The 20,453-nt window shown below is 50.2% G+C and overlaps 1 protein-coding gene across 15 annotated transcripts in view; it reads left to right on the top strand.

Annotated features, from left to right (window-relative positions):
• The window catches only part of ZNF185 (zinc finger protein 185 with LIM domain), a 52,623-nt gene that overhangs the window by 16,596 nt on the left and 15,574 nt on the right, over window positions 1-20,453 (top strand). For 3 of the 15 annotated variants that reach the window (XM_036017041.1, XM_036017033.1, XM_036017034.1), the window contains exons 5-17: window positions 175-216; window positions 321-398; window positions 1,052-1,141; window positions 2,058-2,144; window positions 3,137-3,220; window positions 3,533-3,574; window positions 5,093-5,173; window positions 5,598-5,687; window positions 10,576-10,662; window positions 13,897-14,001; window positions 15,005-15,103; window positions 17,392-17,487; window positions 18,361-18,450. In XM_036017041.1, the coding sequence (XP_035872934.1) occupies window positions 175-216; window positions 321-398; window positions 1,052-1,141; window positions 2,058-2,144; window positions 3,137-3,220; window positions 3,533-3,574; window positions 5,093-5,173; window positions 5,598-5,687; window positions 10,576-10,662; window positions 13,897-14,001; window positions 15,005-15,103; window positions 17,392-17,487; window positions 18,361-18,450 (1,071 nt within the window). The remainder of the gene's footprint in view (window positions 1-174; window positions 217-320; window positions 399-1,051; window positions 1,142-2,057; window positions 2,145-3,136; window positions 3,221-3,532; window positions 3,575-5,092; window positions 5,174-5,597; window positions 5,688-10,575; window positions 10,663-13,896; window positions 14,002-15,004; window positions 15,104-17,391; window positions 17,488-18,360; window positions 18,451-20,453) is intronic. The other 12 variants (XM_036017037.1, XM_036017035.1, XM_036017036.1 and 9 more) reach the window with 12 other exon arrangements.

Raw genomic sequence — 20,453 nt, 5'->3', positions numbered from 1 at the left:
GGGTGCAGTTCTCACCCTGGGCTTTGGTTTGTGTGTACATTTGGAAAGCACATCCTGTGACTCAGGGCCCAGAGTATGGGTAACCCAGTAACTCACTTTGCTGTCATTGGGGACAGGAGAAAGTAGGGCCCTCTATCAAGGCTTCAATTCACTTCATGCCTTTTTTTTCCTTAGCAGGCCTACAAGCACAAGGGCTTCCACTGGCTATATCATCCGGTAGGTGATGGCAAGACCCTGCCTGCCTACCTGCACCCACCAGCACTTCCCCCTAGCTTCTCCCTGGGAGCTTAATGGGCTGCTTTTTCTGGACTGTCTTTTAGGGGAGTGTTCACCAAGCCTGTAGACAGCTCGTCCCAGCCCCAGAAGCACTTTCCTAAGGCGAACGGAGCTCCAAAAAGGTGTGTCCATGGGAATCTGGCCAGCCAGCCAGCCAATGGGGAGTTGTGAGGGCCTGGGCCAGGCTCATGGTAGAGAGAGTACTCTGCCTATCACTGAGGGGGTAGTGGGTGGCAGCTTTGTTCTTCTCTAGGGTAGGAACCTGGAGAGCAACATAGAGGCAAACAGAGGAGATGGGTTGAGGTAGGAGGCAGCTGCACCACAGGTACTGGAAGCCCTCAGGTGGGTGCATGGCCCAATTTGGGCCCACTGGCCTCTTGGAGTGCCTGGGATACTACTGGTCTCCTTGCCCTTGAGCCAGTCCTGACTTGCAGGAAACTTTGACTTGCTGATTGACTGCAGTGTGTTGTGTGCTTTAAGCCACTTTCCTGGCAGGTTTAGGTGGCATATTGTCAAAGCACCTTGGTGTTAGGCTAAACTCAGACTCCATCAGAAAGGCAGGGTCAAGGGGGCTGAGTCTGCCCTTGGCAGGAGGGCCAGCCTGCTCAGGGTGCTACAGATGTTCTGGGTATCTGGCAGAGCTGAGAGCAGAGAAGAAAGGCCACCAGCATTCTCTCTCTCATCCACCTACCATGTGCCTTCTGGGTTGTATGGGAAAATCTGGAGGCAAAAGGGAGCCTGAGGGTGAACATATGAAAACTCCTTGCCTCTTTAGCACTGCCAGTGTGGTGAGAGCAGCTCCCGGTGGACCTCTCCATCCCTCCTCCTCTGGCTACAGGATGACCACTGAGGACTACAAGAAACTGTGAGTATGCCATTGCAAACCCAGCTCAGTTCCTTATTGCAAGAGATGAATCCTAACACTGGCCCTCTGAGGGCAGCAGGCTTGTTGCCTCTGAGCACAGTTCAGGAGTGTTAGTCCTATTTGTCTGACATCCCTGCGAGTTCATGTGATGACCTGGAACCCACCAGAGGGTGACAAGCCCCAGAAAGTTGGATGTCTATGCACACTGCACTTCTGATCTAAGGCAAAGCAGGATCTGTAGGAAGTTTGTAGAAGGGGCTGGTGGATTTAGAGAAAGAGTCATGGGTCATGGCCCTGGAGCTGCTTCTGGCTGACTTTTTCCTGAACATGCCTCTGTACCCCTCTGGACTGGGCTTTCAGCATGGGCTAGGCTGGGCCAGGATAGTGCCTGATGATCCTCAGCATGCTGCTGGCCATGATAATCTATTAGTTATGAGCATTTTGTGCCCAAATCTGAGCTGCTTCTTGGATATAAATTTTTGGAGTTCCCTCTGGAGTTCACCTTGTAGCCCGTGTCAAAGGTTCCTTCCTATGTGCCAAGGGAGGAGAGCTTTGGACAGAGTTGTAGGTTGTTCCCAGGGGCCCCATGTCTTCATATTGTTTGTTCCTTGTCACCATCATCCAGTGACATGGAGTGGCCAGGGTGTCTTTCTGGAGAAGGAGTGAGGTTTGAACTGGGTCTTAGAGGACAGTTAGGGTTGGACCAGGGAGAGAGGGGAGAGCTGGCTCTCAAGGAGGAAGAAGTGGCATGAGCAAAAGCCCAGAGGCAGTGTCATTAACTTATGTTGGTATTGTTGGAAGTCAGGAAGCCAAGCTGCTTGGAATAGCAGCCTATGAGAGGGAACAAGGGTAGAGGTTGGGGAGGGGAAGCCATAATTGCCAACATCCTCAACCTCTCCCACTCTGCATCCTTCAGGGCACCTTATAACATCAGGCACAGCTCAGCATCAGGGGCTGCTGAAGAGGAGGATGTACCCTTCTCTTCTGATGAGCAGAAACGGAGGTAACTACCCATTGGGCATCCCATGGACAGGGCAGGGGCCCAGGTCTACACACACTGGTAAAATAGGAATTGTGCCAATTGGGGTGATGACATACATAATATTTAGGATATTGTTGCTGGCCTGTGGGTTAGAAGAATGGCTGCTAGCAATAGGTGTCATCCCTTGATTCCCCAAACCACCCACATAGCTGCACCAGCTCAGGAGACCCTTTTATGAACATTCTATGAGGCAGAACCTATGTAACAAGGGTCAAAGGGAAGCCTCATCTGTGGACAGAGGGTAGGAAGGGTTATGCTTTAGGACTTTATATAAGGTTGTTAAAAAGAGTCCTGAGCAAATTGGACCAAAATAGGTAGCACAGGGTCCCCTCACAAGGGTCCTTTGTGTATGTGCTGTGTGTGCAGAGTCAGGGTAGGGCCTGCATGTCTAGGGACCAGGGCCAGGGCCAGAGGTTTCAATGCCCCTCACCCCAAACCGAGGCTGGTTGCTTAGGAAGCAGCTAGAACCCAAGGAAATAGAGCTTCCCAGGCTCAGCCTGCCACCACCCCCAATCCCAATGTCTGCTGGCCCCTCTGTAGCTCAGGAAATAGAGCAAAGCCCCCCCCCCACTGAGGGCCTGGCACCTGGACAATCCTAAGGACAGAGTCCACAATGGCAGGGATCCCCAGGCCTGGAAAGCCACCTGGCATTGACTGCCCACTCTGCCACCAGCTAAATGTCTGATATTGGGCAAGGCACCACAACTACCCATACTTCAGTTTCCTCATCTGTGGGTGATACTAGCACCAGCCTCCCTGGGGTATAAGGAATGAGCCAACCTGGATTGGCAGTATCCATTGCTCAGTAAACAAGGGCTGCCCTTCCCTTGGCCTCTACTTTCTTTTGAATGGTCCTCAGAGCAGAGGCAAAGCTAGCTTTGCCCCCTTGCATTGTTATGGTGGCCCAAGGCACCCTGAGTACCTGTCTATCAGATGTCCCCTTAATACCACAGGTCAGAAGCTGCCAGCAGTGTGGTAAGGAAGACAGCTGCCCGGGAGCGCTCCTACGTCCTGTCAGCAGCCAAGAAAAGCACCAGGTAAGTTGCACGGCAAGGTACACAGCTCAGCCACCAGCTGGCTCCTTGCTCTGGAACACTTCCTGTCCCTTCAGGGCTCCAGTATTACTGTGCCTGGTGAAGGGGGTGGTGAGTGGGCCCTCTTAGCTGGACCTTCTATGATTCTCAGATGCACTTTCTGGAAAACTGAGGGGTCTGGTGGCTGCCATTAGGACAGGTAAGATGCTAGGAATGGGAGAGAGGCCCAGGACCCCCTGGGACAGAGTGGTCATGATGTCATCTGCCTACTACATGGATTATGCTCAACACATTGCCTTTCTGCCTCCTTTCCAGCAGCCCTGCCCAGGAGATGCAGGCCCCATTTATTGCGAAGAGGTAAGTGTCAGCAAGTGAAGCCTTAGAAGCCTGCTGCTGGCCATGGAGAAGGCCTCCTTTTGGCAATGGTGTAGTGTGGACACTGAGGAGAGGGTCATGGGATGGGGTGGGGCCACCGTCCCTGGTCAGGGGTAGTTGTAAAGGTCTGGTGGCTTCTGTCTGAAGGCTGGGTGAGCACCAGGGTGGCTATGGTGGCACATATGGCCCCAACATCCAGTTCTATGTAGGCAGGAGCCTGGCTGAGAGACCACAGCTTATGGTTGGATACTCCCATTTGCCAGTAGCTAACAGGGCTGGGCCCCTGACCAAAGATAGAGCCATAGTATTTCCGAGGGCCTTTGGGGTTTTGAAGCATAAGTAGTTATGGGGGTACATAGGAGTTGTTCCCTTGCCCTCCCTCCCATCCTTCCAAGGATAGGCTAAACAATGTCTTCACAGGAACGATCACTGGGATGAGGTCCAGAGGCTTGTCATTGGGATCTCCTGCCTGGTTGTACAGGCCTTTCAAAGTGACCATGACATTGGAGATGGGCCCTAAAGGATGAAGAGGGTTTAACAAAGAATGATCAGGACATCGGGACACTCCAGCTGCGTGAGGGAGGGGTGTCACCATTAGGTGAAAAGGACATCTTCTAAGAGAGGATAATATTTAGGGAAGACCAGTAGGAAACTTCTGGAAAGTTGAATTTTAGGGATATTCCATTGGTTAGACAGGTAAGACCTTCATAATGGGCTGAGGACTGAAAAAACAAAACAAAACAAGGAAACCCAGTGTGTCAAGTGTTCCAGGTGGAGAGCCCCACTGGTATAATGGCCCAGAGGTGCAAACAGCTTGCTGTGCTGGAATACCAGAAAGACTGATTGGAATACACCCAGTAGAGGGTGGTGGCAGCACGAAGGAAGTGACAGAAAGTGGTTTACTCTTGGTGGTGTAAACCACTGTATCAGGTTCCTAGGACTGCTGTATCAAAGTACCATAAACTGTGTGGCATAAACACCAGAAATGTATTGTCTTCTAGTTCTGGAGGCCAGAAGTTTAAGATCAAGGTGCTGGCAGGTTTGATTCCTTCTGGAGGCTCTGAGGGAGAGACTGTCCCATGCATTTTTTCTACCTTCTGGTGGCCACAGGCAATATTTAGTTATCCTTGGCTTGTAGGTGCATCACTCCAATCTCTGCCAGCATCTACACATGGCTTTTGTGTGTCTGTGTGCAAATGTCCCTCTTCTAATAAAGACACAAGTCATTGGATGAGGGTCCACCCTAATCCAGTATTGACTCATCTTAACCCAATCACATCTGCAAAAATCCTATTTCCAAATAAGGTCACATTCACAGGTTACAAGCAGACATGCATTTTGGGTGGACACTATTCCAAACAGTATGCTGTCCTTATCCCAAAGGAGAGTTTCTGAGCCCCTAGCCTGGGCCACCTTATGGCTATAGACTCCACTGAAAGAATGCATGCCCTTCAAGGGCAGCTGAGAATGTGGCTCAACTGTTTCTCTTCTTGCCCAAAGGGTGGATGTGGTGGATGAGGATGGGCCTTCTGAGAAGAATCAGGACCCGCCTGCTCTGGCAAGATCTCCTGGCTCCAGCAGGTAATCAATCACTCATTTTTGTCGGGATGGTGACTACCAGGCCTGCCTGTCACTTAGTCACTGTGGAATCTCTGCCAGGTTACTTCTTTGAAGAGCCTCAGAGTCAGTATCCCCATGTGCCCAGTGACAGGATGGGGCACAAAAATCAGTGAGGGCCTATCTGGCTGGATGTCCTAGGGCTGAAAGGAGCAAAACAGCCTGGCCTCCAAGAAGAGAGCACTGAACTTTTGTGTGGTTAGTGGTTAACTGTGTCACAGGGTTGCAGCGGGTCCACTGCCAGGGCACCAGCCCTGCCATTCTCAGATTTGTTCATAGCTCTCCTAAAAGTTGGCTAAGTTCAACCTGCCAACCCTGTCTTCCCATGCCTGCTGGGGAAGGAGGCTCCGCAGTCCCCAGCACTGCTTACAGATGCCTTTTTTGCCAGTTCGAATGGAGGCCGAGGAAAAGTGTCTCATGCAATTTGGATTGAACGCATGCCAAGTCTGCCAAGCCCTGCTGGGAGCCTGGAGCCCAGGTGTGTGCTGTGAGCTGGTCAGATGGGAGGGTCTGGCAGTGGGGTGACAAGGTGTTGGTGATCTCTCTCCAGTCAGGGTCCTGATTTGCTCTGATTTCTGAACCCTGAGTGTCCAAGCAGACAATGGTGCTCTTTTGTCTGCAGATGAAAAGCAATCAATACCTCTTTGTATTTTGTGATGAATCCTGCTAAGTCCTATTGAGAGTGCTAGCACCCTATCGTCACTACTGTTTAAAGCACCTGCCTGGATTGGAAGCTTTGCCCAAATCCAGGTGTGCTAAGAGCTATGCCTCCATGTTACCTTTGGGAGACATTGAGGCCAGATAGGCAGAGCACTTGTCCTTACAGGTCACCCTTGGAGACTCCAAGAACTGTTCTAGCATTCATAATGCCACTCCAAGCCCACTCCCCTCCCCAACTCAAGCCCTTCAACCATTTGTATCACAGTCTTCAGGGTCACCTCCTCTGTGCCAGGAGAAAGATGGACCACCTGCCACAGCACTGGTGGTGGAGAGCCAGGCTGAAGACCTCTGCCCAGAGGGAGCACCAGGACTGCTGAGCTGGGGCTGGGAGGAGAGGGGAGGTGGCAATAGAGGCCCCTCTGCTGGAAAGCCCCTCCTCTTTACTCAGCCCCTCTTTTGATCCTCCATGTTTGTCTGAACTTTTGTCCATAAGAACTTTTGAACAAGTGGAAATATTTGAGAACGCTTCACAAAGTAGCACTGATGAGACTTGGTGACTGATAGCATATGGGGGCTGTCTTAGTTTGCTAGAGCTGCTGTATCAAAGGTCCACAAACTGGGTGAATCAAACAACTGAAATGTATTGTCTTCCATTTCTGGAGTCTGGATATCTCAGATAAAACTTGCTTGTAAAGCACAGGAAACAGAACTAGACTCAGATTATGGAATGTTCCAGACACCAGAGGTATCTCACAATGAGGGAACCTCCTTCCAGAAGGATGGCTAGTAAGGCAGGCGTGATACTTCTCAGAGTGTTGCTTCTCTCAGATTCCGCAATCATGAAATGTCAAAACCCACTGGATAGCTTCCAGGTGACCCACTGGCCAGTCCTGAGCACCCACCCTCTCTGACCAGACTAAATCAGGCCTTGCACTGGGCCAGGCAGCCATCATCGACTGATGATCACACTCAGCTCCTGTCTGTCTGGCTATCTGAGAATTCTAGGACTGGCTATGCCCTTGAAGAATCCCAGCCCTGTGGGGAGCAGTGACTCAACCAAACCTTGGGTCTCATAGCATCTCAGAAAAAGCTGGTTTATGACACAGTACAATAGAAGAATATCACAGCCTTGTCTTTAGGCATGGCCCTGTTGAGGCTGCCCCCTGCTCAAGTCTACCCATATTCTGAGCCCTTTGGCTCAAGTCTGAAGGTCAGCTCCTCATCTTATGTAGCAGGACAACCAGGAGGAGTGCCCCTGTCTTAGATTCCAAACCCTTTATGGACTTCAGGGAGGGCTAAAAGTTTGGGACAGGAATTGCCACATGAGGACATGCACAGGCTCTGTCCTCAAGGCTCTCCAGCTATCTCTTTCCTTCCACTGGAACTCCAGTTTTGCTCTAGATTGAAGACCTGCCTGGGCATCCCAAGGCCCCTCAACTCTAGTGTCCACATCCACTCTACTTGTGTCCACCATCACTCCCACACACACTGCTAACGTGTTGGAAGGGAACCCTCCCTTTCACACACCCCAGACCTGGTTTCTTGGGTTAATATAGTTTTTCTTCTCTTGCTTTGGGATAACTCCTGCCCACCTTTTGAACTGAGCTCATTTGGACACCCTCTCCCAGAGAGACAGACCTCCATGAGGGCCCCCTGGTCTGGCTGCTGCCATATCACAGCACTGATCCAGCTTCCTTGGCACTCTGCCTCACCGAACTAGGGCAGGGCCTGCAGTCTGTGCCCCAGCATGTTGCTTGGTAGAATAGCTAGTAAGCAACGAGTAAGTGCACAGATTCCAGCATTCCAGCAAAAAACAAAATCCTGATATTGCCTCTTACTGATTGTGTGACCTCACAAAAGTCCCTTTAAATCTCTGTTCCTCAGTTTCTTCATGTGTAAAATAGGGAGCAGTGATAACTACCGTCTGAGGCTGTCCCAAATATTAGATAGGATAATGCTTATGAAGTCCTTTGTGTAGAGCCTTAGTGCTTGTATTGTCAGGTGGTCCCCACTACAGGCTTGTTAATTTGCCCGGCTCTTCTTCCAATGACGAAAGACACCAATATCGCCACCTGCTGGCCTCTGAGGAAAATACGGCTGTGGGCTCTGGAAAAGGAGGTACAGGTATCCCCCACTTTTCCAAAGTTATCCTTCTGCCACTTCGCTTTTAAAAGGATCAGAGAGACCTACGTTAGTATCTGTTTTCACTAACCAAAAGAAATACGAAGAGGATTTTTGCTTTTATTTAAAAAGGCAAAAAGCAAAAATAGCGTTCAGCTCATTGCTTTTCCCCTTTATGCCATTTCAGCTTATGAAAGTTTTCATAGGAATGCTCTTCTGTTGGATAGCTGGTGAAACCTGTACTTCTTCCTCCCTCCCCTGCCTTTCTCCCTCTTCTGGCTGGATGAATTGCAAACTCTTTGGCACAGGCCACTATCAGTCATGTTCCCACGGGCAACTGGGGCTACACTGGATGAGTGTTCCTGGTTTTTAGCAGCTCTTAGCTGAGCTGAGAACTTCACATTGGACTAGAGCCATCTGTGTTTGAGGGTCTGGGGAGAGGGTGGGGCTTTTGGAGGGCTTCAGGGAAGGAGAGGCTAGAAAGCTCTTGTATGAACTTGCTGGGGCTGCCATGACAAGGTGTTAGAAACTGAGTGGATTGAACAACAGAGATTTATCTTCACAGCTCTGGAAGCCAGAAGTCCCAATACAAGGTGTGGGCAGGCCTCTATGTTCCCTCTGAAGACTCTGAGGGAGCATTTTTCTAAAATTTTCTCTTGACTTCTGCTATTGTCAGCAATCCTTGGTGCTTCCTAGCATGCAGATGTATCACTCCAGTCTCTGCCTCTGCCTTCACGTGGCTGTCTTTCCTCTGTGTTCCTGTATTTAAATGTCTCCTTTTTATAAGGATACCAGTCATATTGGGTTAGGGCCCACCATACTCTAACATGACCTTATCTTAACTAATTACATTGAAGTGACCCTATTTCCAAATCAGGTCACATTCACAGATATCAAGGGTTAGGACTTCAGCATATCTTTTGGGAGTGACACAATGCAACTCATAACAGCCCCTCCAGAAGAGCTCCTGTTTGATCTGGGTGTTTTAGAAGCAGTTGCTCAGGGGAGTGACAAAGGAGAAGGAAGGTGTTGAGGGAGAAAGGGCCAGCTTGAGCAGGCTGAGACAACAACACTTTGTTGCTATTTTCTCTCTGACATAACAAGAAACATCAGTGAGAAAAAAAATTTTACTTGCCTATGACATCCCCAACTGGAGTGTGTTGCTGCTCTCTAGCACCACGTGCTTTAGATGGGGCAGAGTAGGGCTGGCAGCCAGGGGCTGTATGCTATCATCATTGTCATGGGAGGAGATGGGTGGACATCAGAGCTGCCTTTGTGGACTGGGCCCTCTCCTGGCTTTCACATGGTGAGAGGCCTTGTCCCTGGTAGCTCTGCTGCTTCACTCTGGTCATCCCTACTGTCCCCAGGAAGGACAGAGATTAGCAACCCACTGAACTGGTTCTCCATGGGCTCCCAGTCTAGGTTGGAGTCAAGCACTAGGGTCAACACCTAGGCTCACCCACCACCTTGCCTTCACCTTGGCTCCTCCGATCCCTCCTCCTCCTGGGTACCCTGGAGTGGCCTTTCTAAAATTCCAGTCTGATCATATCAAGCCCCTCAGCCCCCAATTTAAGGTCATCCTGTGGCTTCCCTTTGCTACACCATGTCTGGTTTTGGCATTTAAGATACTTGCCGGCCTCCACCTCCTCCTTTCCCATCTCCCTCTAACTGCATTGGGGGCTTCACCAGGGCAGGGCTGAGGCTCATCTCATTTGTACCACAGTGCCCAGCCCAGTGCCCAGGAGAAACCAAAGGAAGGAGTGATTGGCTGTAATGTAACCTTGACTGGGTCTTAAAGCATGGCTTAGCCTTACTCTGTGGACCTGGAGAGGTGTGCTTTGGGGTGAAGGGTACCCCCATCAATTTCAGGGAACTCTAGATTCTCTCCATCCCTGGCCATCACCATGGCCTAAGTCTACTGGGTGTCAGGCCCTACAGTGGGTCCAAAAAACTCATCAGACTTGAAGGGATGTGGCTATCACCTGCAGACCAGGCTCTGAACACCAGAACCCTCAAAGGGCCCTTCTCAGAATGCCTGCTCCTCTGTGGGTTCACAGGGCCTGGTCACTTCCCTTCATCCATCAGTTTCTGCCATCCCTCTCTCTCTGGCTCTCACTTAAAATTTGGTTTGTAGGTTTCCTAGACATCTTATTCATCATCAGTCCACATTAACCAATAAACTCAGAATTCCTACTGACCTCACAAATAGCCACTTCAGACACTCCAGTAGGGCCATAAGCAGGGTTCATAGCAGCAGCTACAAACAGGATGTTGGGGCTGGGTGCTTCCATTTTCAAGAGGTCCCTTGTCTGTACATGAATGGGGCTGGGATTGAGAGTGGGAGACTGGTGAAAGGGTCCTTCACTCCCCTTCCTCTGGGGCCTGGAGGTCAGTGGCCCAAGCTCTGCTGCAGCACCAAGAAGGCTCAAGGTGAAAGAGGAGACAAGAGTGGGGGAAAGACAATGGGTCTGGGTGTCCCACTGCACTAGCCAGGAGGTTCCTGAGGGAGTATGCCCTTGGATGCCCAGAACAGATGGGTGGACTTTTCTTAGCAGCAACTCTCTGGCTCTTTCCCTTGGCTACAGTGCAAGAGGTGAGGAGATTGTCTGCCTGCAGATCACGACGCCTGGGGCAGGACTCCGCCAGATGGCCCCAGACCTGGAAGGAATGAGGTACCAAGGCCCTGCTGCTGTCTGGGCTCCTTCCACACCATTCTAGAGACGGGATCAGCAGGCAAATGATGAGGACTAGGGTTTGGTTGGGGAGAAGCATGGTCAACCTAGGCTCTGTGCCCACATCTTGTTCTTTCACTCCACAACTATTGCAGAGCAAGCACTTGTGGAAGGCCAGGCTCTACTCTGGGGACCCAGCACAGATCCAGCAGACCCCTTGGCCAGAGCTGCTGACTGTCTGCCTGGTAGGAGAGGCAGATGTAGACATGAACCAGCTGTGAGGGTTCAACCCTGCCAAGCCTCGAGCACAGGACTGGCCTACTGTGCTGGGTGGGTCACGGGGTCTGTGAAGCCCCATGACATCACTGGAGCAGTTGCCTTGCCTATGTGAGGAGAGCTACTGGGAATGGGATGGAGTCACTTGGTCACCCTTGAGAGCTCATGATTCCACCATGCCCAGTGCTGGGGAGGGTGAGGGATGGGGTGGGGGACACAACCAGCAAGGAGCATGGCAGGCCCAGCCCCTGTCCCAGGGGAATAGGCATATGGCTAAGTAACAGGCAGGCAGAATTCAGGGGGTTGGGAGCTGAGCAAGAGGAGATCTAAGCAGGGAGGGGCCACTTCTCTCTGGAGAGGCAGGCCAAGGGAGGGATGCCCCCCTGCTTCTATGTAGCACTCTCTCTCCTGCCCATCTAGCTATTCGCCCAGGTAGCCTTTACTGAGCCCCTGCGGAATGTCTGACCCTGATACTAGGAGCTGGGAGGCAGCCATAAAGCACAAGAATGGGACCTTGTCTTATGAAGCCTAGGGTCTGCAGAGGGAGGCCAGAGTGTATGCCCAAGATAATCTCTGAGACACTGGGAGCTCGGAGCAGGGGCCTGTCACCAGCATGGGGATGGTGGTGGTTAGGGAAGGCTCCTGGGAGGAAGTGACATCCAAGATGAGTCCTCATGGATCTCTATGTCCCTTTACTCTCCCCCTTGGCTCCTCCCTCTCTACAGCCCTACCCCAGTCAGGCACTGACTCCTGCCCATTCTATTTTAGAGACATTTCTGTCCCTACTGCCCTCCCCTGGCTCCAGGCCTCAACAATTACTCACCCAGCTATCTACAATCATCTTTTAGGGCCCTATCTCCAGAATCTCCTGTACATCTTTACCTGAGTAACATTTCTAAAAGGCAGAAATAGTCATGCCAGCCCACTGAATAAAAACCCTACAGTGGAGCTCCCTGTTTAGGTTCTGTAGCCTGAATCTGATACTGTACCTGGCCCTTCCCTTTATCCTCTTCCCTAGCTCCCCTCATATACCCTCCTTCCCTGGGCCCTCCACTCCAGTCTTCCAGGCCTCCACGTGTCCCCCAGCACTATTCCTCTGTGCAGGCTCTAGGCTCTGCCTGGGATGCCCTTTCTTCTCTGCAATTTTAGGTCCCATCATAGATGTCTCCCTCTTGGGGCATCTCCCTCTTGGGGCACCTCCCTCACTGCATTTCTTTCTAAGGTAGCATCTGTGAGGGGCTTCCCCCACTGAGCTCTCACAGTGCTGTGTTCATACGTCCACCAGAAAATATTCTACTCAGTTGTCCTCCCATGGATCAGCTTGCTCCAATACCCATAAGTGCCTGGAGGGCAGAGACTCCATTCCCTTTAAACCCTAGCACAGGGTGTGGCCCAGAACAGGAGTGCAGGAGTGTTTGTAACTGGAATGATCGAGAATCATCCAGTGTGACAATGTCTTTAATAAGGCAACATTGGAAGCTACTTCATTGGTTTTCCTAAGGTGATCAGTCTCTGAGAAACAGGCAAAGTGACCCCCAGAAATGCAGGCAGAAGCCAGGCTGCCTCCAAAGAAGTCATAAGGCTTCTTACACTTGGTCTGGGAGTGGCCAGGCTACAACAGTCCATTGAGATCTCCTGGAGCACCCTTCTCCCATTTTCCAGCAGGAGAATTAAGTAAGAAAGAAGGAAAACTAGAACTCTCCACACCCTGCACTGTTCCAAGTAGGTCCAGTCACTGTATCCATTTTACAGGTGAGGCAACAGACCCTGAAGAGACACACAGCATATCCAAGACTCCCACCCAGACTGCCTGGCTTCCACCCTGCACTTTTTGTTTCATAACTCACTACAGTAGTGGGAGCTGAGGGAAGGAGTGATACAAATACTTAGTATTTTTTGCATGAATATATGGTGAGACTATTTGTAGGCATCCAGATGCACATTACTAGGAGGAATTCAAGGGTTTGTGGCTGAGGTATGGGAGAGAGGTCAAGGCTCAGGATATTTCCATGTTACATGCAGACAGATGAGAGCTGAAATAATGGGGCTTAATCTTCATGTTTACATGGGGTACAATTCAAGGTAATCAAGGAAACAGGGGCCACAGTAGGGAGGAGGCATCTGCCTGGTCATCCTCCCTGAGGGAAGCTGGGGGCAGTAGTCAGGTCTGACCAGGTTTAGCATTAGCTTCCAGAAGGTATATCTCGGAGACAGTGGGGGTATGGGTCAGGAACATGAGGAGAGATTGGAACAAGAGAGGGGGCCTGTTGATGCCATGGGAACAGAGGAGGTGGCCAAGGTGACAGAGCATGCAGGTGGAGATGAACACTAGAAACACCAAAGTTTAAGGGGCTGAAGAGAAAAAGGCAAAGGAAACTGGGAAGGTGTGGCAAAGGAGGCAGAGTGTGATGTCACAGAGCCATGATGGATGGGTGGAGGAGAGAAGGTGGTAATGTTCCACTGGGTCAGTGGTCCTGAATGGCAATAACAATAGAAGTGTCTCTGTTCTGTTTGACACCATGAAGCTCCTTGATAACCTCAGAATAGAAAGAGGTTGAATTTAGGAGGTCAGGATCAGTCTTACACCACAGAAGATTATAGTTCAGAACTCTGAAGTCAGATTGCCTGGGTTCGATTCCTTGCTCTTCCCCTTTGTTATCTGTGGAACTTGGGATTAGTCACTTGGGCTCTCTGCCTCATTTTGCTCATCTGGAAAGTAGACATGGATAATAACAATACCCCTGTCTTTGGATTGATGTGGAGAGTTAATATATGCAGAGCCATGGTCTGGTCCCCAATCAACAGTAGTTATTAGTAATGAGATTTGAGAATTGGTCAGTCCTGAAATATGAGGTTTTAAGCTCCATGGAGACAGCTGACATTTGGGGATGAGGTAACTGTCTCTACCTGAGTGTGGGTGGCTGCTGGTTTGTTAACTTATGTTTCTTTCCTCTGTAGATCTCCCCCAGATTCCAAAGATAAGGAAACCCTCAGCCCCAGAGAGCCTAAGAGAGACTTGGCTGCTGAGGAGGCCTTTAAGGCCCCCAATCCAGACTCTGAAAGGTAACTAGTGGGATCCAGTAGAGACACATAGAGCCCATGTGGCCTCCAGTCCAAGGTCTATGGATGGAACTGGGATCAGGACTGTTCTACTCACTGTGTTCTCGGTCAATATCTGTTGGAAAAATGAATGAAGGAATACATGAGGACTGGAGAGGGGGAAGACTCCTGTCAAGGTCCCTCAGGGAACCAGTTGCAGAGGAAGATAAAACTCAGGGCCAGGCCACCCCTACTCCAGCACTTGGCCCAACCTCACTGTGCTTTTACTCCATTGAAAGTAGCCCTGCCACTATCCAGGGCAAGCAAGACTGCCAAGCTATCAATATGGGAAAGTCAGTGACAAAGGATGCATAGGCCCCAGCAGAGCATCTAACAGGGACTTCCGGGATGATCTGTGGACAAAGGGAAGCATGGGGAGGGCAAGGATGGGAGATATAGGCATGGTGAGGAATGATGAGTCCAGAGGGGGTAGTTGTGCCCAACCATCCTACAACCATCCCACTGACCAGAGGAGCCTCGGTGTGGTGATCAGTGGCTGAAAGTCGGGCATTTCCTCAGCGTGAAGCTAGTAGCCAGTAGTGGATAAGTGCCCACCATCTTCTAGTATGGATCCCCACACTCTAGCTGAGACTCAGCCATGGGAATGAGGGAAGGGGGACTCAGGATGGGTGGGGGAGATTTGTCTCTGCTCTAGGATCTATGGTTTAATTACTAGTGGCCCCAAATGCCTGTGCTATGTTGTGCTGGCTATTGCCCCGACATTGTGCTACCCTCCTCCTGAGTTGCCACCTTGCTCTGTTTCTTGATTCCACTCCTGCTCCCAGCCCAAAAGGTCTGGAAGAAAATCAGAAATACTTGCTGATATTATCTTGGTTCCAGTTGAAGCAGTGCAGGGTGACAGCCCAGGGTCCAGGTTTCTGGTCCTTGAGGCCCACTCTCAGGACATGTGAGTTGGATTAAATCAAAACCCAGTCAGAATTGGCACATGCCTCTCTTTCCACAACAGGTCACATGCACTATCAAGGGATGGCATCGTGGAATCCAGAGCCACGGGCTGCCTACCTGAAGGCCTGGCTGGAGCAGACATCAGTCCGGGAAGAGGAGGGTGAGCTGCCCAGAGAAAGCAGGTGGCCCCAAGTTGTTGATTCTCTCATGTCCCTGGTGACAGGCCAGAGTCAAGCAGCTCAAACTGCTTGGGCTGCTGGGGGCAGAACACTGGCCATTTCCATACTCCATCTCCATCTCCAGTACTTCAGCGCCTACCACATCCTTTGTGCCTAGGATTACCACTTCTGGCAATTATCAACACTTGAATCTGACTCCTCCTCCTCCCCTCTGCCACTGGCTCTCAAGCTCCTCCAGAGCAGGCAAAGGACCCACTTGCAGCTGGAGGGCCAGCCCCTGCCTGGGCAGGCACTGGGTAGATAGAATGAGTGAAAGGACAAACTAACAAATGAATGACCAAATGATGAATGAATTGGTGCCTTCTTGCTTCTTCGCTGAGCTCTGAGAACAAGCTAGAATCTGCTTTCTCCCTTCCCTTCCAAAAGCCCCATAGCCTTCTTTTCCCAGCCCACCCTCCTCTCTGGCCAGCTCTTCACTGAGCTTTCATAAGAGGAAAAGCAGTGGGTCCAGTAAGACAAGCTAGGAGACAAGCTGGACTCTAAGTTCTTGGACCTGGGTAGAGTTAGGGCCACTTTCTCAGGTATTTGGGAAGTAACAAGGTCCCAACTGTCCCCAAGTGGTTCCAAACCAAACATAAGTCATCCTGGTGACAAAGGTTAGGTATGTAGATGTTGGCACAGGTAGTTCAACTTCAAGCTGTGCTAGAACCCTTATGGTTCAGAACACGTGGCCAGAGAAGAATGGCAAACCCAGTGCCTGCAGAGAGCCTGCCTGCACACTGCCGGCCAGCACCCTGCCCTAGGGCAGTCAGGCCTTAGAGGGCATCCTGAGGAGGAGGCCCTGCCAACTGCTTTCCCCACTGGCCCTCCCAGCTGGTCCTGCTTCCCCAGGCCCACTGGGGCACCCTTACCCTCACTAACTTGACTACTTTGCAACTGATGTTTGGACCCAGAATCCCAACTTCTAAATCCAGAAGCCCAATCCAATATGGGAAGGGGACAGCAAGCCCCAGCCTCTGACTACTGTGCCTCATCAGGCTGCAGGAAAGGCCACTGGGCCAGGGCCTCAGTTCTTTGAGCTGTCACTTATGGAGAGGACTGTGTGAGAGCCAACACCTGCAGCCTGCATCACTGTGTGCCAGCCAGCAAGTTGTGCAGATTGACTCAACTGGCTGACGGCTGTCATGGAGGACTTCTGGTCCAATGTCATGGGGTCTGGTTCTTCACTGCTTCATTTTTTAATATTCATCCAGGTCATCCTTCCTGTTTACATACCCTCACAAAATGAAGCTTTTGCTTGCTGCTTTCAGTTTCTTTAAAATGAAGCCAAACTTCAAATTAACTTGCAAAATGAGCTGAAACATCTAGATTTCTATGATTTTTTTAACCCAACTTTTTATGTTGTCTTACCTACATTGATTTTGACAATGATTTTTGAGAAATTTGCCTTTACTGTCTTTCCAAAGAAAAGGTTGTTTCTCATGGAAGAAACAACCTCTCTTTTCCATTACTTTTCATGAGTTTACTTAATAATTTAATGATTATGGTTGCAAGTACAATTGGCATGAACAGGTTTAGGAAAAAACACCAGAAACTCTTAGTGAGTGTGCTATGTAAATGAATGGTGATGGCTTGCATTGCATAGGTGATATCCTGTGATCTGTGATTGCTTGGCGTTCTGTGAGAGTCAGTTTGACTAAGAGGTGGAGAATGTGGCCTGGCCCTGGGAAGGCTGAGTAACAGAGTGCCTACCCAATCTGTATCAGTTTTATGGGTACAGATGAACTGTAAATGGTCATGGGGCTCAGTATTAATAACAGGAACACTTTAGCATGTGCTAGGGCCCATGCTAGTACCTTGGCATAATAGATGCCAAGTACTTGGCATCTATTAACTCATTTACTCTTCTCAGAACACTTATGAGGCAGACACAATTATCATCCCTGTGTCACTGAAGATAAAACTGAGGCCCAAGGAACTTCGGTGATGTGTCCAAGGTCACATGAGGTCACAAGGTCAGGTGATGTGAAGTAGCAAAGCTGTGATTTGAATCCAGGCAATGTGCTTCCAGGGAGAATGGACTTAACCACTGGACAACACTGCCCTGGTGTCAGGTGGCTGTGAATTATGAGTATTATGCCCTGAGAATCCATTTGAGAGGCTCCTCAGTTCCCATTATCTGTCAAAATGAGAAGCTACCCTCTCAGGAAGGAGCAGACATATAGACACAAAGTCCTGAACCCAGACTGAGCTTGGCCTCCTTCCACAGGGTGTGCTCAACTGTTGGCTTCACCCCTCTCCTGGATGATGAGGATGTGCTTGGTGCCAACTCTCATCCTCGTAAATCTAGATCAGTGGTCACCAGGTAAGGGTTGGGCAACTATCTGGTGATCATTCCCATTGCCAGATACAGCCTTAAGGGTTCAACCTCAGCTCCAGTGCCCCAGAATACCCCTCACACTTCTCAGGTCCATACCACCTTCCTATCAGGTGATCGCCACAGGAAAAAGAAGGTTGGGAGGGTCCCTGACCTGCAGCTCAACACACACTAGGGGCAGTAGGGGAGGGAGGACAAATGATAAGTCAGGGGACCCAGATAGCCCAGCACCTACCCACAGGGACCCAAGTCGAGGTGGCAGAAAGGGCACATCAGGAGGTAGAAGCTGGAAAGACACCCTGCTAGGAGGTCTCAGTCCTGTGGGGACTGCAACCTGGCCCAGCAAGCAGGAGCCAGGGAGAGGAATCCCAGGGAGCACATGGAGACAGCTGGGGAGGGCACATGGCTCCAGGGGCACAAAGGTATGATGGGAAGAAGTTATGCATTCCCAGACTGCAGGCTTCTGCTTTATTTCATCTACCAATCCACCAGTGAGAGTGGCCATTTTGCTGTGGGTGTGTGGAACATTTAGTGAGGGACGATCTTTCTGGACTCCCAAGTGGTGTTGGTAAGACAAAGACACTGAAATCTAAAATCAAGAGACTTCTCTCCAGAACCCGCACGCTGGTCAGGTTATACTTTGTTTTGAACTCAGGTGCTGAGACCACAGCCAGGGCTCACAAAATTTTATCGCCAATAGTAGTGTCTGTACCACACTAATGGCAAAGCTGAGAGGTCAGCATTTACTGACAGAGATATAGGTGCCCCTTCATGTGAGAAGGCAGCTGGGAAGGGGAAGGCCTGGGCCCCCAGTCTCCTTTGATCTGAGGTCTCAGTGGTTCTATGTGCTTCCTCCCTCAGCTGTGTTGCCACTTTGGCCTCTGCTGTACCAGCTGACATAAAGAGTGACAGCCTAGCAGACCTGGAGAACATGGAAGCAAACTTGAAGGGGTAAGATATCAGCCAGCAGTGCTGAGCTTCTGTGGTGGAGAGAGGCAGCTCAGGTTTACATTAGCCTTTGGCTGGAAAGGTGAGGCCAGCAAGGCCTATGAGTTGGCCCAAGGCACATGGCAAGGGCCGAAGCCCCAGTTGGAACCCTGTAGCCTCTGCCTCTGCATCCATGGAGCCTTCCAATACATCGTGTTGCCTTTAGCCAGGAAGTCCTCCACAATCAGAAATTCACCCACTCTTTCAGTCAGCAACCACTCAGACAGCAACTGCCCTGTGCTGGAGATTGAAGTACACAGACAAATCAGACATGGCTGATGGGGAGCAAAGCCTGGCCCAGAGAGGAACAACATATCATGCTGGAGCACAGGAAGGGAGGCAAGCATAGTGGCTTCATGGAGAAGGTGGGTTTTGAAGTGAATCTTGAAAAGTGAATAGGAGTCCTCTAAGCAAAGGGAACAGTATATGCAAAGGACTCCAATAAACCTGGTGCTTTCTAGGCACTCTATGTAGCTGAGTGTGACTGTGTGACTGGCACTGAGGGTTCTTATGGGGGAATGATGGAACAGGAAGTTTGTTAAAGATCACAAGTTACTGAGTTTGGGGGCACATGCTTTGTGCACAGCCCTGTGCTCACAATGTCTCATACAGTCCTCCCCACAATCCTGCAATATTTGCACCTAATTAGAATGAAGAACAAAGACTTGGAACCCAGGTCTCTGTGCCTCCTGGGAAGAATGGTGCCCTGAAGGAAATAGCCAGAGTTGAGAAAGAACAATGGCAGTGAGGGGGGCTACTGCTTAGGTGGATAGAGAGAGGGAGGTGGCTCAAAGCTTCTCTAATGAGAAGGAGCTAACTCTAGGAAGAGTAAGCAGAAAAGAGCTGCATGCAGGGAACCAAAAACCTAAAAACCCTGCAGTGGGAACCTCCTCAGCATTTACCAAAGCACAGTGGCTGGATGGAGCCTTGCCAGTGAGGGGAACCATAGATGGAGCAAAGCCTTGGTAAGACATGAAAGGGAGGTTGGATCTTATTTCAAATTTAAGCCAAAGAGAAACATGATGTAATTTAGATGTTTAAAAGGTGAGTGCATTTTTGCATTTTCACACCACATTGCAGTTACTACTTTACATGTGACCAGGCTGGAAGCGACATTTTCCTCTGATGGGTAAAAGTTTGAAAAATCAATACAAACTTTGTTGAACAGTGTTTTACAACTGTAGCTGCACTTGGGAATCACTGAGGAAGTGTTTTTAAACATTAAAAAAAGCTTCCCGAGCTCTATGCAGAGATTAGATTTAATTGTTCTGGGGTGGGGCTCCGCCATCAATGTCTTTTTCTTTTTAAAAAAATATTTATTTATATTTTAGACAGAGTGGAACAAAGGGAGAAAGACGGAGAGAAGCATCAATAGGTGGTTGCCTCTCATGTGCCCCCTACAATCCAGGCATGTGCCCCAACTGGGAATCAAACCTGTGACCCTTTGGTTTGCAGGCCAGTGCAATCCACTGAGCCACACCAGCCAGGGCCGTCAATACCTTTTTAAACACTCCCAGGTTATTCTCAATGGTTCTCATTAAGAACCATTGTTGTAGGATAGTGGTTCTGAACCTCCCCACCCTCTAGGGGTCACTTAGCAATCTCTGGAGATACTGCTGATTCTAACAGCTGGAAGGGAGGTGCTACTGAAAAATAGTAGGCGGAAACCAGGGATGCTGCCCAAAGTCCTACAGTGCACAGTGTAACCCCACCACAGAGTTATCCACTACAAAATGTCAACAGAGACGGAGTTGACAAATCCTGTCTAGAGCTTTCATGACCTTAATGGAAAGCCAGGAGATTCTGGACTACAAAGAAAAAAGGGTGGACACAGAGAGGAGCTTTGAATCTTCCGGGGGTCTGGGCAGCGAGAGAAGATACGCGCCTGCGCATCTGCATCTAGTGGGGCGTGAGACCCTGTATGCGCTTGCGTGTGCACGCCTTGCGCCCGGCCTGAGCCCAGCGCC

Source organism: Phyllostomus discolor, chromosome X (assembly GCF_004126475.2).
Source record: "Phyllostomus discolor isolate MPI-MPIP mPhyDis1 chromosome X, mPhyDis1.pri.v3, whole genome shotgun sequence".
In the NCBI taxonomy this organism is placed as follows: Eukaryota; Metazoa; Chordata; class Mammalia; order Chiroptera; family Phyllostomidae; genus Phyllostomus; species Phyllostomus discolor.
This window is presented reverse-complemented; position numbering and strand designations above follow the sequence as displayed.